This window comes from Phaenicophaeus curvirostris, chromosome 11 (genome assembly GCF_032191515.1).
Source record: "Phaenicophaeus curvirostris isolate KB17595 chromosome 11, BPBGC_Pcur_1.0, whole genome shotgun sequence".
Taxonomy (NCBI): domain Eukaryota; kingdom Metazoa; phylum Chordata; class Aves; order Cuculiformes; family Cuculidae; genus Phaenicophaeus; species Phaenicophaeus curvirostris.
This window is the reverse complement of record NC_091402.1, coordinates 8,845,861-8,861,410: the sequence shown is the minus strand read 5'-3', so window position 1 is coordinate 8,861,410 and position 15,550 is coordinate 8,845,861. Positions and strand designations below refer to the sequence as shown.

General features: G+C 45.2%; 1 protein-coding gene across 5 annotated transcripts in view; it reads left to right on the top strand.

Annotated features, from left to right (window-relative positions):
• The window catches only part of FRMD4B (FERM domain containing 4B), a 133,103-nt gene that overhangs the window by 80,766 nt on the left and 36,787 nt on the right, over positions 1 to 15,550 (top strand). For all 5 annotated transcript variants that reach the window (XM_069866315.1, XM_069866314.1, XM_069866316.1 and 2 more), the window contains exons 6-7: positions 8,341 to 8,397; positions 9,369 to 9,391. In XM_069866315.1, the coding sequence (XP_069722416.1) occupies positions 8,341 to 8,397; positions 9,369 to 9,391 (80 nt within the window). The remainder of the gene's footprint in view (positions 1 to 8,340; positions 8,398 to 9,368; positions 9,392 to 15,550) is intronic.

Here is a 15,550-nt window from a genome sequence, read left to right as displayed (position 1 = left end):
TAGCCTGTGGCATTCTCTCTGCAGTGCCCCTCTGCCTTGCCCTGAGCCCTTGCGAGCAGCTGGGGAGCCAGAGGAGACTCCTTTGCCCCAAGCATAGGAGAGCTAAGGCCTCACTTTTACTTTTGCACATCGTGTTTTAGCAGCAGTTCAGTTCTGCACCTGGAGCAAAGAATCACTGTGCTCCAAGGGTGAAGTGTCCATGGTTGCTCCTTTCCACTGCACCCCTGCCTTAACCCACTGCACCGGCATCTTCCTTCTGCACAATGTATTGCTTTACACACCTGGAGAATAAACTTCCCCTCTCTACTGGACTTGCCAACACAACCCATTTGCTGTTTGCTGGCCTTGCCCTCCCCACGTTTCCTTACATATAAACTGGATGCAACATTTTCTGTTTCCTCACCACTGGTGCGTGCATAACCTTGGCCTCCAGCCCATATAACAAATGCTGCCAGCGCTCTCGCCCTACTCTCCTTTCATGTCGAGCTGCCCATTTTTCCCCCTGGTCTGATGCTGTGATTCCCAGACCATCTTAGTCCTTTGTGGTCCAGCCAGCTGCCTGGCTCCTGCTCTCCAGTGTCTACGTTCTTTGGGTGGGTTGGATCTGGGAGAAGCTGAAACCACTGCCAGGAACAGCTTGGGCCACGGAGCAAGAGGTGGGAGGGAGCTGGTAAAACTTAGACTTGCAGGTCCATGGAAGGGCCTCCCAGTGACTTAGTTACAAGCTTATTTATCCATGTGTGTTTTGAGAGAATACAGTGGCTGGAAGGATGCTTTGTGTATGCCTGAGCTTTGTTTTCCTACCTGTGTCTCTTTTCCAATGCTTTGAGAACTACTGCCTAAAAACCTTCAGTGGTGACAACTTCAATTTAAAAGCTTTCTCTCCTGTCACTAACTAAGAAGCTAGACTTAGATTTATAGTGATCTCTCAAATCTACTGCTCGGCTGGAATTTAAATGAGTGTAAGCCTAGCACTTGGTTTCAGGTGAAATGGGTATCTTGGCATTGATGTGTTTGCACAGGGATAGGGGAGCTTTGTACCGTGTTCACTGTGTTATTGCACAGCCCATGACCATAGCTGGGATACTTTTAAGGGGGTGGGTCAGAACTGGTCATGCACATGTTGATAAGTTTGAAAAGATAAATTAGTCTTTTCTTCATTCAAAAGAGCCAAGTTTGGAAAAATAACACCCTACTTGGCTTGTGAAGCACTGTAAAGTTTATTCTGCATTAGAGCTAACTTCCATATAGCTCTGCAGCCGCACAGTTGACTCTTAGCCAGTCCTTAAAATATGTTCTATAATCTATGATCTTGGTTAAATTGGCTGTGCTCCCCTTTTCTTCTCTATATTTGGGTGTTGGGGGGGTTATTTATTTAATTTCCCATTTTTCTTAGGGACTTGTAAGAATTGCTGTAAAGAAAGAAAAAGAAAAAAGTTAAAGGAAATGGAAGTTTTTAGAGGAGTCTCTAACAGTGCTAGCTTCATGAATAGCAATGCTTGTGAGCACCTGGCTGCCAGAAGACTAGTGCTTACCAAGAAGAGCTGTTGAAACGGACCCCTTCTGTGAACATAAAGCCTGGCTGGCTTCCAGTTTGTGGAGAGTGAAGTGGCCATATATCAGAGAGCTCTCGAAAGCTTTATAACACATATTTCCTAATTTTCCCTCATCTCTAGGGAGAGGGGATCATTCCCATGCAGCCTCGTAATGTTGTAGTCTGATCCTAGCCAAGGCTGTTAAACTATGCTCTAACCGTTGCCTGTATTTGCTGCTCTGCTCCCAAAGACAGCATGTCATCTGGGATGAGGCTCAGCAGGACCAGCGGAACTTCTGTGTCTTCAGGACTGTTGTTGCTCATGGGTGCTGGCAGCTACCTCTCTGGCCAAATCCCCCAGCAGTGTGTCAGCAGGTCAGAAGGATGGAGCATGGAAATGCCTGTAAACATAATGTGACAGGAGGAGGAGGCAGGACCTCTATGCTGATGTAAGCTGGCAGGTCTCTGCGGGGCCTCCCTTCTTGTTGCCCCATGAGATCTCACATGGAGCTGTGCTGGTGGCTTGGGGAGGCACCTGGCCACGGTGTGGGTATAGTCAAGGGATTCCACGCAGCAACTCTGAGAGCAGTTGAAGTTGGTCTAAGACTGCCTGCTGTAAAGGGTGATGGTGCCCCAGGGACCTGCTGAGCTTCATGCAGGTGGAGGTATAGGCTGTCTCAGCTGGGCTGGCCCATTGCATTTGAAGGCTTAGTTGGTTTGCAGCCAAAGTTTTATACCTTACACCTCTTGATGCTGTCACCTCCTCTTGGGTCTAACCGGTGTTAATTGCAATGGAGAATTTTGCACCTTTGATCTCCTGGCCACAGGGTAAAGACGGCTGTGACAGCTCAGCCGGTTCTCTTCTGGGTGTGTGTTGGGTGTCTTACTGGGGTGGTACAGTAGGAAAGTGAAAGGTTGTCATTATGCGTTAAGTCTAATGGCACTTACCATATACCTGGCTTGCAAACAGAGAAAGCTTTATGCCCTTCCCCCATTCTCTCCTTTTACTCTTTATATTAATGCAAAAAAACAGCACTAAATGTGTTCTTGCTGCACTGAACTATGTAGACAAGTCTTGGAGTAACTGCTGCTGTCCCTGGAGTTTCATCTAAGCATTGGCTGAGCCACAGAAAACAAACAAGGGAGTTGGATGAGGGAGGCTGGCCGAGACAGCAAAATAAAGGGTGTAACAGAGAAACCTGAAGCTTTTGCACACCACGAGGCACTTTAAGCTTTTTTTTTTTTTTTTGCTGGGTTGGCCTGAACTGCTGAAGTGGGAAGCAGCCAGTCCTGCCAGGGGAGATTTATGGTGGCTGCTGCATGTGCACCGAGCTGTGTTTGGTCTCGGGGTCGTGTGCTTTCTTATGTGAGTAGGAAGGACTGTGGGGCTCTGCATGAAATGAAAGATGTCACAGACCTTCAAAATGCTGTGAAGCATCTGTGAGGCCTCCTGAGCTGTCCAGGTTGTGCTCCCCTGTGGGGTAGGTACAGAACAAGTGCAAGTCTGAAGTGCCGTGAGAAGAACCTGTCTTTAGTTTGCTCCTATAATGGCTCAAAATCTGTATCTGCTGCTAGTTTAGTGCTTTATTTTTCCTTCTTAATGTGCTGGAGGTGGACACTTGCTCTGTTGTGCTTTTTCTTGGCCCAGGGCTTCTGTCTTTGGGAAGAGGGTCTCAGTTGAGGTGCTTAGCAAAGTTCAGAGATTTCAATATAGAAGGAAGCAGGATGGAGATTGGGAGTCTGGTGTATCATAGGGCAGGCAGCGTGAACAGTAGGTGACACCACCAGGATTGAGATGTAGGTGTGAATGCTGGTATTGAGGACAGACACTTTAAAGTTGGAGGGTTATTCTGTTTGCTGCCTTTGTTGGCCTCCGTGGTGTAATTACCCAGAACAGCCACACCGACAGAGCAACTTGCTGAATTTGCCTGACCTAGTTCCTCCTGGGCTGCTCAACTTGTGTCATGTAACAGCTTGTGGCCAACAACCCATCCCCAACCCATCCCAGGAGTTCAGGCTGCCTTGCTGCAGTCTCTGCTCCTAAAGAAGCCTTAAACGTTGAAAAGCTGCTAAGCTTTCTGTGCTGCAGGGACCTTCTGCATCCCCTGGCTGCGGGGACACACCATGCGGATACTTGGATCCTTTGTAGGAAGTGGCAGTGATGCTGGGTAAGGTCATGGGTGCGGGTACTGACATAGCTTTCTTCACTTGTGCTGGGTCCACACCCCGCTAATTGCCTCACTCAGTTTGAACACCTCTTTATAAATGTTTTGGTCCTTCCTTTCCCTCTGCCTAATTGCACCCTCGGTTCTCTCAGCTTTTTTTAATCACCTTTTAGTAATCGTAGGTAATCATATTCAATATTGTGGCTGTCTGGAGGCTATTCAGTCATATGAGTGTATTTGGGGATGTTTTTGATTAATATGTATTTTAAAGGGGTTGGTTTGAGGGAAGAGGTGGGTTGGTATCTCACATCTTCAGGTGAAAAGTTTTTGTTGTCAGTCTTTAACCTCTGGAGTTTACGTGTGGTTTGAGCATGCTGTGGCTCTAAGGAGTTAAGTTCCTGTCTGTTGCTTATTTTTTTAATCCAAGTTTACAGTGTAAAGATCTGTTTAGCACAGTTAATAGTCATCTGACTATCAACATTCTTGATCTGTGTTTTCATCAGGATTGCAGACTTGTATCTTTATGACAGTAAATTCTAGTGTTGTTGCTGTGCCTAATGAGGGTTCACTGCTCTATTCATGATCAAGCTAGTGATTTTTATCGCATTCGTAAGTCAGGGGCTAAATTCTGCCCACGGGCACTGAAGACAGGTCTTTAGCTGCTGAGATATTGACCTATTCCTGCTCTACAGTAATTGCCACCTGGTTTGTACACCTGCTACAATCTTTTATTATTCTGATGTTTGTTGGTATGACAAAAGCCACCACCTGAATCCACGGAACCAAATGCAGTGTTTTGATAAGCCAGTGGGCTTCTTAAGAGCTACATGAGGGGCTGAATCTGTCTCACTTGTTAAAATGATTGGTCTCTATACAAACTCTAATTGAAAAATAGCAGTTTCATCCCCTCCCTGGAGCTGTACCCTAGTCTGTTTAAACTTATTTACATCTAAAATGTGGAAGACTCAGATTCCATTATCTGAATTACATGCATCTATTTAACCTCATGCTAGTGACCTTGTTCCCACTTGGGATAAATCTAGGAAAACTTTCCATCTTCAGCACAGCCATCAGAGCACTTGCTGCTCTGACTCCCAGGGCCCCCTGCCTGCTCCCTGAAGTCTGTGTTTAAATTACCCCAGCAAATGCAGGCATTATAAATGAATCTTCTTGCAGCAGTTTTCCCCCATCTATTTTTGAAATCTGACCTTGCTGTTAAAGCAGTGCTAAAACAGAGACCCCTGTCTGCCAGCCTCGGGGGGCAGAAGGATGGTTATAAAATCCAAATATTGCCTGAGTGAGCAGGATACGTATCCTGTCTGAGGGACACGTATCACTATATGGATTAGTGTCAAGCCAAGGGCTGGATTACATTATAGCAATGACCAATTGGAGAACTAGATGGCAAATAACGTTATATTATGACAGAAATAATTCCAGGCTCAGAGGGAATTGTCCAAGAGACTGTCACTTGTGTTGCCTTAGTCTGTTGTACAAAGACTGATCTGGTGTTTAGGATCCTTTGTTTCAAATCCTCCCTCTGCTACTGAGCTGCTGTGTGGCCTCAGGGTAGTCCCTTTACCTCCTTGTCTCTCTTCTTTGATTTTTTGGTAGGGGTTCTCCTGATAACTCTTTGGGTTCTTTTTGTTTGGTGCAGAGCCTTCCTCAGAGTGTTATTGTATGGCAGTATGTGATGATAATTACAGCTGGTCCATCCTGTTCTCAGGTTTGCAACAGCTGGAGAGCTGTAGTGGCAGCCCTGGGCCTGAGGTCGTGTTTGTCCCCTTTGCTCTGGTCAAGACACCTTCATTGTTTTGAGAGAAATCAGCTTAGGGAGGACCTCTTACCTGTTTGCTCCTCAATGCAGCTTCTAAGCAAATGTGTTCAAAACTGAGGATGTCGGCACAGCAAAATCCTCACCACCAAATCAGAGATGGAGACTTCATCACTTGAAGAAGGCAGCTCCCCTTCAGCCTGTTTGGTCTCCTAAAACCCTAAATGAAGTGGTTTGTGGGATCACTTTTAATATTTGTGGCAATGCTATAGTAGCCTAGTAAAGTGACCAGAGTTTCTTTATGTTTGCGTTTAGTACCAAGTAAATAAACATGATACAGCAGGCTTGTAACTATTATTGCTAATTATTTAATGGTTGTGAGGTGCTTTGAAGATGAAAAGTAAAGAGGTGTCTGGTTATTAAGTCCCAAACACCCCTGTGATGCCAGCAGCAGCTATTCCTGTGGGTCAGCAGAGACTTGCTGCTGCAGTAGCTCGTGGAGTGCTTCAGAGTTTTCCTGGAGCCAGCAACAAAGAGAAGAGGGCCTTTGATGTGAGAATTGCATTTGGATAGTTAAATATCAGTGAGTTTTTTGTATGCTTAAAAGGTGATGAGCTGCATGTAGCCCATCCCACCTTGGTGCAGGGACGTGGTCTTGACAAGATTTTAAGGTCCCTTCTGGCCCTGTTTTCCCTGATTTTGTGGGCCAGGGGGCAGCTTTACTGAACTACAGCCTATTTTTCCTGATGAGTAGAGGTACCCTGCAATGGCATTTTCTCGTGTCTGGGTTCCCTGCCTGCCAGTGCAGGAGAACGCAGTGCTGGGATGATCTGATCTCCTGTTATCATCCCACTGTCACCACTGACCTCGGAGGCTGTTTGAGCAGATGCAATTTAAGCTAAAAAAAAAAAAAAGCATCTCAGATGTGCATGACAAAGACTAACCTGATACGGATCTGGAAGTAACAAAGTACCTTTAAAATTGCACTTATGTGAAGAGTTTCTGGGCTGCAGTCTTTGCCCTTTCTATGAAGCATCAACATGAAAGAGATCTGAAGGAAGGATGAACTCAAAGCTATTTTTTTTCCTCCTAATTTGTGATATGCCCCTCCTCTTCTAGTAAAATATGTCTGGGAATGCTTTGGAGGCTACTTCTGCATAGCTGTTGCCACACCTGTTGGGAAGGGGAAATTCCTCTTGGTCTGCTGTTGTGGAGCAGTCCGGGGGAGTGCTGCTGCTGGAATGTTTTATTGACAAAGCTGGCAAAAACCTTCCTTTCCATGGAAATTGAATTATTTGTTTGTTCACTTCTGAATTTGGTCTCTGTGGGCTGGACCTGCAGCTGTGGTAAATTAGCTCAGCTCCAGATGTGCCCTATATATTTTGAGATGTCATTTCCCTGTATCTGTATGTAATTCTGTAGGTCTTCCTGCTACCTTGGTTTTGGCATTGTTTCAGCATTCGGTGTGCTTTGACCCGTCACTCAGCCAACACATCCTGGGGAGAGGGGCATTGCATCTACTGCCTTTACTTGCAGATGGTCAATAAGAAAAAAACCCCAAACCTCTGTATTTGTGGGCTGGTTCATGGGGTCAGTTTTGTCCTTGATGTGGAGTTTGCAGGATGCAGTAGGTGCAAGGGGTAGTTTTGACAACACAGGTGTTGAGCTGGAAGTATCTCTCCTTTACTCTTCCAGTGTTACTGCTAGTTCCAATACAGGATCAAGACCAGGGGTTTTGCTTGTAAGAAATTAACTTTGAAAGTTTGTGCTTAAGCTTGCAAGTAAAAAAAGAAAAAAGGACCCTTGTGGAGTTTTGATCATAGAATCATAGAATAATTTGGGTTGGAAGGGACCTTAAAGATCATCCAGTCCCAACCCCCCTGCCACAGGCAGGGACACCTCCTACTGGATCAGGCTGCTCAAGGCCCCATCTAACCTGGCCTTGAACACCTCCAGGGATGGGACAGCCACAGCTTCCTTGGGCAACCTGTGCCAGTGCCTCACCACCCTAATCGTGAAGCAATTCCTCCTTACGTGTAGTCTAAATCTGCCCCTCTCCAGTTTATACTCATTGCCCCTCGTCCTTTCACCACAAGCCTTTGTGAACAGTCCCTCCCCAGCTTTCCTGTAGCCCCTTCAGGTAGTGGTAGGTTGCTCTAAGGTCTCCTCGGCGCCTTCTCTTCTCCAGGCTGAATAGCCCCAACTCTCTCGGCCTGTCCTTGTATGGGAGATGCTCCAGCCCTCCTCTGGACCCATTCCAACAGTTTCATATCCTTCTTACATTGAGGATTCCAGAACTGAATGATAGGCATTTATTGGCTGCACACCTCTGAAGGGACTGCATGCATAGTGCTGTTAGGACAGAACTAACCAGTTGGAGTGGGGTCAAGATACAGGACGTTGCCAGTGTGAGGGTCCGTACAGTTTTACCAAACATTGTGCTGCATTTCCAGCGTACTTGGAAGAACCAGAGGCTGTGAGGTCTGGGATGTGTGGGGCAAAGGAGGCTTAGTTATGCTTATTCATCACAAGGATAATATTAGTTATCTAGCATTAGGGGATGCACATATCCACCATCACAATGAAGAACTGTGCTTCAAGTCATAGAAACACCTCTGGTTCAGCCCTGCTTCCTTTAAAAACACACTAAAACAGTTCTGTGGAGCAGTGTGCAGCATTGGGTCCCTGGGTGGGCGTGCACAGTCCAGTGCAATAAAGGAACTATCGGTACAGACGAGGGGGAGGGAGAGAAGGGGTTGCGGGGAGGGGACTCTTGTCCCGCAGCTGGTCTGGGTCCGAGAGCCGCCTCCACAGGGCAGTGCGGGGAGGAGCGCCCACGCTTCATGTTCTGCTTTCTCCCTGCACAGGGGCAGATCGAAGTGGAAAGTGAGACGGTCTTCAAGTTGGCAGCCCTGATATTGCAGGTAAGCGCTTTTTCCTCCTGTATCTGGTAAGCTTTCTGATACTGGTCGCTTTGACTTGCTTTAGCCCAGCTGTCTGCTACCCTTCTGGGTTCCCCCCTCTTAGAAAGACAAAACCTTGCAGAGTAGTTTATAATCTCTGCAGCTGGAAGGAGGAAGATAAAGTAGAGAGGTGTTTTTCCTTATAGACAAGTGAGAGAAGTAGCCAAGGAATCTTAAATTGAAAGAAGAAAGGAAAGAGAAAAGAACTCATAAAGGCACAAATTTGGGCAGGTTTGCATCCAGTTCATCACTTATTCTAATTTAAATATGTTCTGGAGATCTGGGAAGAAAACAGCATAATAGTATAGCTGAATTTGCTGTATTATGCCTGTAAGTCTTTCAGAGCCTGTGTTTTTGATACCTCTGTAATGTTTCAATATATTATGTCAAGCTTTTCCTTTCTCTAATAAGGTTTTGTTGTTCTCAGACTTAAACTCTGGTTATTTACAGTTTTCTAAGAAATAAAGTTCTGCCTTTAAAATGTTGGGGTTTTCTCCCCCACTGTGTTCTCAGTGACAAAGTGTCACAGTGAAGCTGCAGTGGCTCGATCTGCCTTAACTGAGTGAGCACAATTCCTCTTAAGTGCTGACTTGCTTGTAAAGCCAACCTTTAGCTGGATGGGATCATCCAGAGTGAGAATTGTATTTCACTTCTTGTGCAGTAAAAGCGACATTTGATTTGCTACGTGAAATTCACCCCCATTTTGGAAATGGTTTTATTTATGATGTGGGTGGATAATCTATAGCTGCAAGTGGAAAGGGCCAAGTTCTGTTCCAAAATACATGCCAGCAACCTCCGTGGTTTGCATTGAGTGTAACTGGGGTCAGGATCTGGCCACAGAGCTGTGGGAGTGGGGAAGTGAACAATGCTGGGAAAATCGAGCGGTTTTGAAGAGATCATGTTTTAATTCTGTCACTGTTTTTCAATTGTAGGAAGCTAAAGGGGACTATTCCAGGTAATAACATTTTCCTTTTTAATATTAGCGTGCTTGATAGATGTGTTTTGCTGTGTTGGCATTGTATTGCAAACAATCAAAAAATGGGGGAGAAGTCCACCCGCAAGCTCAAGAAAGTGAAATGTGCTGCTGGGCTGGATAAAATCTGTCTCTGCAGGGTGAGTAATGCCTTTTGTGAGCAGGCTCTGAGTCAAAACAGTTCAGGCCATCCCGCTTTGCTCCCCTCCCAAAATGAGAGGGCTGAAATGGGACAGGGAGAGAGCTCCCAGTTATTCCTACCAAAAAGCCCATGCTTTGCACTGCGGCTCAGGTCCATCTGGATGACCTTGCCTGCAACGCTGCCCATACAGCAGTAGCACGTGTGGAGGGACGCGGAGCCTGTCAGCTGCCTGGGCTGCAGATCAATGAGCCGCTTTCTTCTGCAGCTGCCCCGTGGGGCCTCCCCCTTCCTACGCTTGACCCAACAGTTGTGTTGTAGCTGGTGTGCGACCCAGTTGCGGGCCTTAGCTGTCTGAAGCTGTATCATCACACTGTGCTTGCCCTTGAAATCACTTTTTACTCTGCACTGGTTACGATAACTGGCCGCAGGGGACTGCAGGGAGGAGGTGGGGTCACGCTTGGACCTGTTAGAGCCAAGGGGAAAGACCTTCAATTAGAAACAGCTCACTAAGCAAACAGAAACTCAGGAGGTTGTCTTTGGTCGCATTAATCTTTTACTACTTGCTGAGTTTCCATATGAGAAGAGAGGTGTGTTCATGCCTTAGCTACAGTAGCTTGCAAGAACCATGCTTTGAAAACACTTAGTAGAGCTCTCTGCTAAAATGCGGGAAGCAAGTCAAGTCTGACTGCCAAAGCCTGCAGTGGTGACATACTCTGTTTTTCCTTCAGCCCTCAGTTGTCAAGTAAGTGCCAGTGCTGCTGCCCCAGTCACCTTCTTCTCCAGGTGCCGCCTACTCTTCTGCTAAAGCATGTGCTCTGTGAAGTCCATCACAACCTCCTCCTTTTTGTTAGCATTATCTCACACCTGTGAGATCACCTTGTGACAGGTCATCTGGCTGGGCTGTCACACCTTGTGACAGGTCATCTGGCTGGGCTGGTTACATACATGATCCATGCTGTAGACCTGCTTGATTACCCATAGTACTTTTTCTTATAGCTGCAGTGTGCTGCATTTTTCTCTAGGCTAAAAACTTCTTGTCTTGCCTGATCTCACAAATACACACAAAGCTTAACTCAGTTTGGGCACAGATAACCAGAGAACCACTGTTCACTTGACAAGAAGTAACTTATTAAGCTGTAGAAACTGGTGGCGTGTTCTCTCAATTCTCAAGAAAAGGGGTTGGGGTTAAATACTACCTTAGTGGTGAAAACCTCCTTCTGTGGTTAAATGTAGCCTTATCGTTTGCCGTAAATAGGTTTGTAAGTATTGCTTCACGTGCTCAAGTACTGCACCTGTGGTTATTTTCCAAGCCTCCATAGACATGTTGCGAGGCCCTAAGAAAATAGGGAAGAATACTCTGCCACAAGAATGGTTTCCAAGTGCAGCTCTTTACCTAACAGTTGCGTGAAAATAGCTGCAGCAATTTTTTTACTCTGTTAAACAAAACATATGTTATGCCTCATAGCAAATGAGCGTGCCCAGCTGTCCCAGGCCCACTGAGCACACCAGAAGTGAAGGAATTCTGGTTTACATATCACAAGTGGTTGCTTAACCACTGCTGATAACACACTAGCTTAATTACCAGGATATCTTAACAACGGTACTGAGGGACTGGGCTCCCCTGCCTCACTCGCCTGTGATACAAAGAATACATCCTTGCAGCAGTGCTCTTTGTGCAGTGTGGTTGCCTCTGTTTGTGGTGTCTTGCATTTGGCGTGTTCGATGTTTGCTGTCATTTGGCAATTCCCCTTTGAATCACTTTCTGGAATGTGACTCTTGCACCATTTATGTCTATGTGAGAACACATGGGTTAATTTTTTTATAGGATTAGTACTGAATGAACGTGGGTAAATACAGGAGTTGCCTGAAGTCCTAGACATTAGCTTTATGGAAGTGAAAAATGGGCCAGTCCAGACAACACTGCTGATCTCTGCCCAGCTGCTTTTTTACGCATCCCAGAGGGAGCTTTTCCATGGGAACACACCCCATGGTGGAGTCACTGTGCAGCATTCCCAGTGACTTTAGCTGGGAACAAGCAGCTCAGTACCAGGATCCGAGTGCTGTGAACTCCTGTGGTAACCTCTTTCCCAATCCACTGCTCGTTCTCAGATAACGTCTTGATGGCAGAGAACAGCAGTCTCCCAAGAAACACCCTCCCTTACCCTGTGCTGAGTGGGTGAGCACATTCTTTAGAAATCTGTTTATTTTCAGGAAACAAACTTGATGTGCAGGCACTTGGAGAAAGTAAGGATTTATTTCTCCATCCTAAAGGTCGCTCTTGGGGGACTGCGCAGTCTGGTAGCACTGACAGCATGAAAGTATCATGATCTTTGGGGTTTGGCCATTGCAGGTGGTTTGCAATATGCCCCCAGGCTGGGCTGTTAGGACTAGGGTATGCGCCTTATCATTCAGAGCAGCTTTATGCAAGATAAACCACCCAAGTGCGCCTAAGAGGACCCTGGCTTTTAAGGCATCTTGATAAAACATAAGTACATGCTTCAAAATTTCACCCACAGCCAGTCCATGGCTTGCGTGCCTGTTTTGGATAGCTCTGGTTTCTCCAAGGCAGTCTGAAATAACTGCAGGCTGCAGAAGGAATGATTAACAAAGGTGACAGCGGACCACGGTCTGTGTAGCACACTGCACACCCAGTTCCTTTTCCTATTTCCCAAACTGGTGATCCCAGCCAAGATAATTAGCGCTGTGTGTGATGAAGAGCACGCCACAGGGATGTTCTGTGAGCTGTTCCCCTTACACGGGGCAGTGTCGAGCTCTCATGGGCAGAGCAGTTCCTGCCAAGAGTCCTGCAGCTGTGATGTTCTCAGCAAGTCCCAGATGCTGCAGATCCCTGGTCCTCTGCCTTCCTGTGCAGTGGCTGGGCATGTTTTGCTTGAGAGGAAGGATGTAACGTTTTGCTCATGTTCACTTTTCACGGTTCATCTATGGCTTCCAGTTGACTGCTTCTCTGTTTAAATTGAATTCCTATCTGTTCTTGCCAGCTCCTGTAATAAGAACCTGAAGCATAGTATTAGTCATTAATGCAGAGTTTCATAACTGCTATTAGTCAATTATACTCATCCAGTCTCATATTTGCAAATGGAGGAATAAAAAAAAAAACATCATCCCTGGCTTTACAAAATCTAGGTTTTCAAGCAGTATACAAGGATTTGAAAAAGAAAATTGGATTGAAGTTGTAGGTTCTGGCATGGTTCTATTTTTTTTGGGGAAAAAAGGCATTTATTTTTGACTTTTTATTTAAATCTTAAAGAAGCCTAATGGCTTGGCAGGAAAGCAAAATAATAGATCAGTCTTATAATTATTTGTCACATAAATAAATGCAATGTATAAAGTCTTGCCTCCTTGGGAAATAGAGGTTTCAGCTGTTTTTAGTTGGCAGACTAATCATCTGCCCTCAAAAATTTTGTACAACAGTTTATAGTATTATTTTTCTTTGTAGCTTGATGAAGGAGAGTGTTTATAACCGAGATGAAGACTGACAGTCCTAAATTCTGTCCTTCTAGCATTAGAAAAAGACTTATTAAAATCAGATTAGCCACAGGGACTGTATAAGAAAAGTAACTTTTGTTAAAAAAGTTTTTCTGACTGATAATCTTGGATCATATTTTCCCTAGTAACATTTCCAGGACTGAAACCCAGCTGTGCTCCCTGAAAGTTAATTAAATTGCTGGAGGAGGGCTTCCATTTTCTTTAAATAGCTGACGTATTTGATTTTGATTCTGGCCTGTGGGCTGCAAAGATAACTCCTGACTGGTATAACATAACACAGACAAAATAATGAATTCCTGATAGCTGACATGTGTGAGGCACCAGGGTTTATCGTTACACGGTTGATAAATGCAGTTTGTAAAAGGAAAAGGTTTGTGTGAAAGATAGCTGTGCGAACTGTGGCTGTGGAGTAATTGGTTCAGAAACTCCTGAGTTTAAAAACTTTGCTGAGGGAAAAAATCAAGTGCTTAGTTTAGGTGCAGAAAATTGCTATTAACAACTTGCTCCTAAATAAGAGTGGGTGCTTGCTATTAGATTTTTGAGTAGCGTTTGCTTGGGAAGATGACTATTGCCAGACACACTGTAAAAATTCTTGTTAGAGAAGAATGTGGAAACGATAATGTGGGCAGTGCTAGAAAATAGCTGCTTGAAAGAAGTTAATAATTGGCTGATAGTAAAGCACCTGTTCACTGTAGGGCTTACCCCAAGATTAAGATAGCTTCAGAAACAGGACACACCTGAAACTTGTCGGAGGCAGCTCGTTCAGCCTGTTTTTGGAAATCTCAATAGGTTCATATGACCAAAACTCCAGGTGTGGCCATGTCCAGGACTGCGGTTGGAGAAGGAACATAAATTTGGACCAAACCTTCCAGTTGTTCCTACACCCCTTTCTCAAGTTTGCATCCTGGAGAGGTCTCAGAGAGCTCCAAGTGGATTAGTGTGGCATGAATGGAGCCCACCTCATGCGTACCAGCCACTAACAGGTACTCAGGCTGTGGAGCTAGTCTAGTGACCTAAAGAAAGCCCTGAAATGGGTACAGCACTCGTGTCATGTGCCTAGCACCAACATTGTTGCTCCACAGACCTGCTTCTCCTAGGCTGTGTTGTTGGGAAGGAGGCCTGTTGTGAACCATTCATTGGAAGCTCTTTTCTAGGACCACTGGAATTGGAGATGAGTTACAAAGGGGCATCGTGCTGGCCTCATGTGGAGGCTAAGGGCCTGAGGACAGTCTGGGTGCTTCCTTCAGTGTGTGAGAGTTTCCTTCCACGTGTTTCAGTGGGTGGCACAAGAGGGCTGGTAGATCACCACGGGATTCACTCTCAAGTCATCCACCTGATGCCTGTTATGAGCAGCGCTGTGGTTTAGTTTTGGATTTTCTTTTCCGGGCAAGTGCACTTTTTAAATGTGCTGATATTTACTGAGGCTTTCTCTGGCGTGACCCACTGCTCCCTGTGGGCTGTGCATGCCTTGCTGTAAATCACTGCTTTGCTCTGGTGCTCCTTATGCTTCTTGTTTGCTGAGTGAGTCACTGTGTATTTTGCCTTTCAGCTGCAACTCACACACTTTTTCTTTAAATAATTTGCTAGGCACTTGCTCGTGAACCATTAACTCTGTCTCGGTCAGACCCAACCGTGTGCTTTCCTGAGCTTGCTCTTTTGCAATAAAGAACTAATTTGAAACAAGATGAGGAAAGATTTATTAACCTGAAACTTGTTTGCTGAGCGAGTTGATTATTTATTTCAGACATCTAGTGAACTGATGCAGCAAATAAGCAAGTTTAGAGAAAGCTATTTTTGGTATTTATTGCACGTAATGATAATGATTCCCCTACTTGACAGGTATTGGATACCTACTTCCCCAAAGAGCTCTCTGCTTCATTGAATTGTTTACCCCCTTCAAAGAAAAGCTGGCTGAAAACTGCAGCAATCTTTCTATAGTAGCGTGCAAGTCTCTTGCTTTTGTTGATGGGTCATTGCAATTTGTTTTCGGGGTCCTGCACCCCCTTCTACTACAAGGAACAGGTAGCTGAAGGAAGGTGGCACACAGTGGGAAGCTGGGCAGGGAGCCCCTAGACTTCATATTTCTGAGCACATAGGCAGCAGTAGTGAGATGAAAACGTTGCTCTCTCCTGGTGGCTTTTTGTTTTCCAATATAAAGTGAAAGTTCTCTGTGTAAACTAACTGTAGTTACAAAAAATGGTATAGTTAAAACCCTAGTTTTCTGCAAGACTTTTAACAGCAAAAGGGTTTTTTTCTGCTGGTGCTACTTGTAGATTCATATAGTTCTGAGCAGACCAAAGCATACATAGTCTCTTCAGTGATGTGATTTTGATGTTTTATACAATTTCCTATTTTCAAGCAGTTCTGAAAGGGCTCTCAAGGAATTCACATAGAATGATCATTATGCAGGAGTTTAATTAGACTGAATTAGGTGGAATCACTGTGGGTGAAATGAGCAAAAAGAATTAGATGAAGAAGGGTGTTTTGAGAAA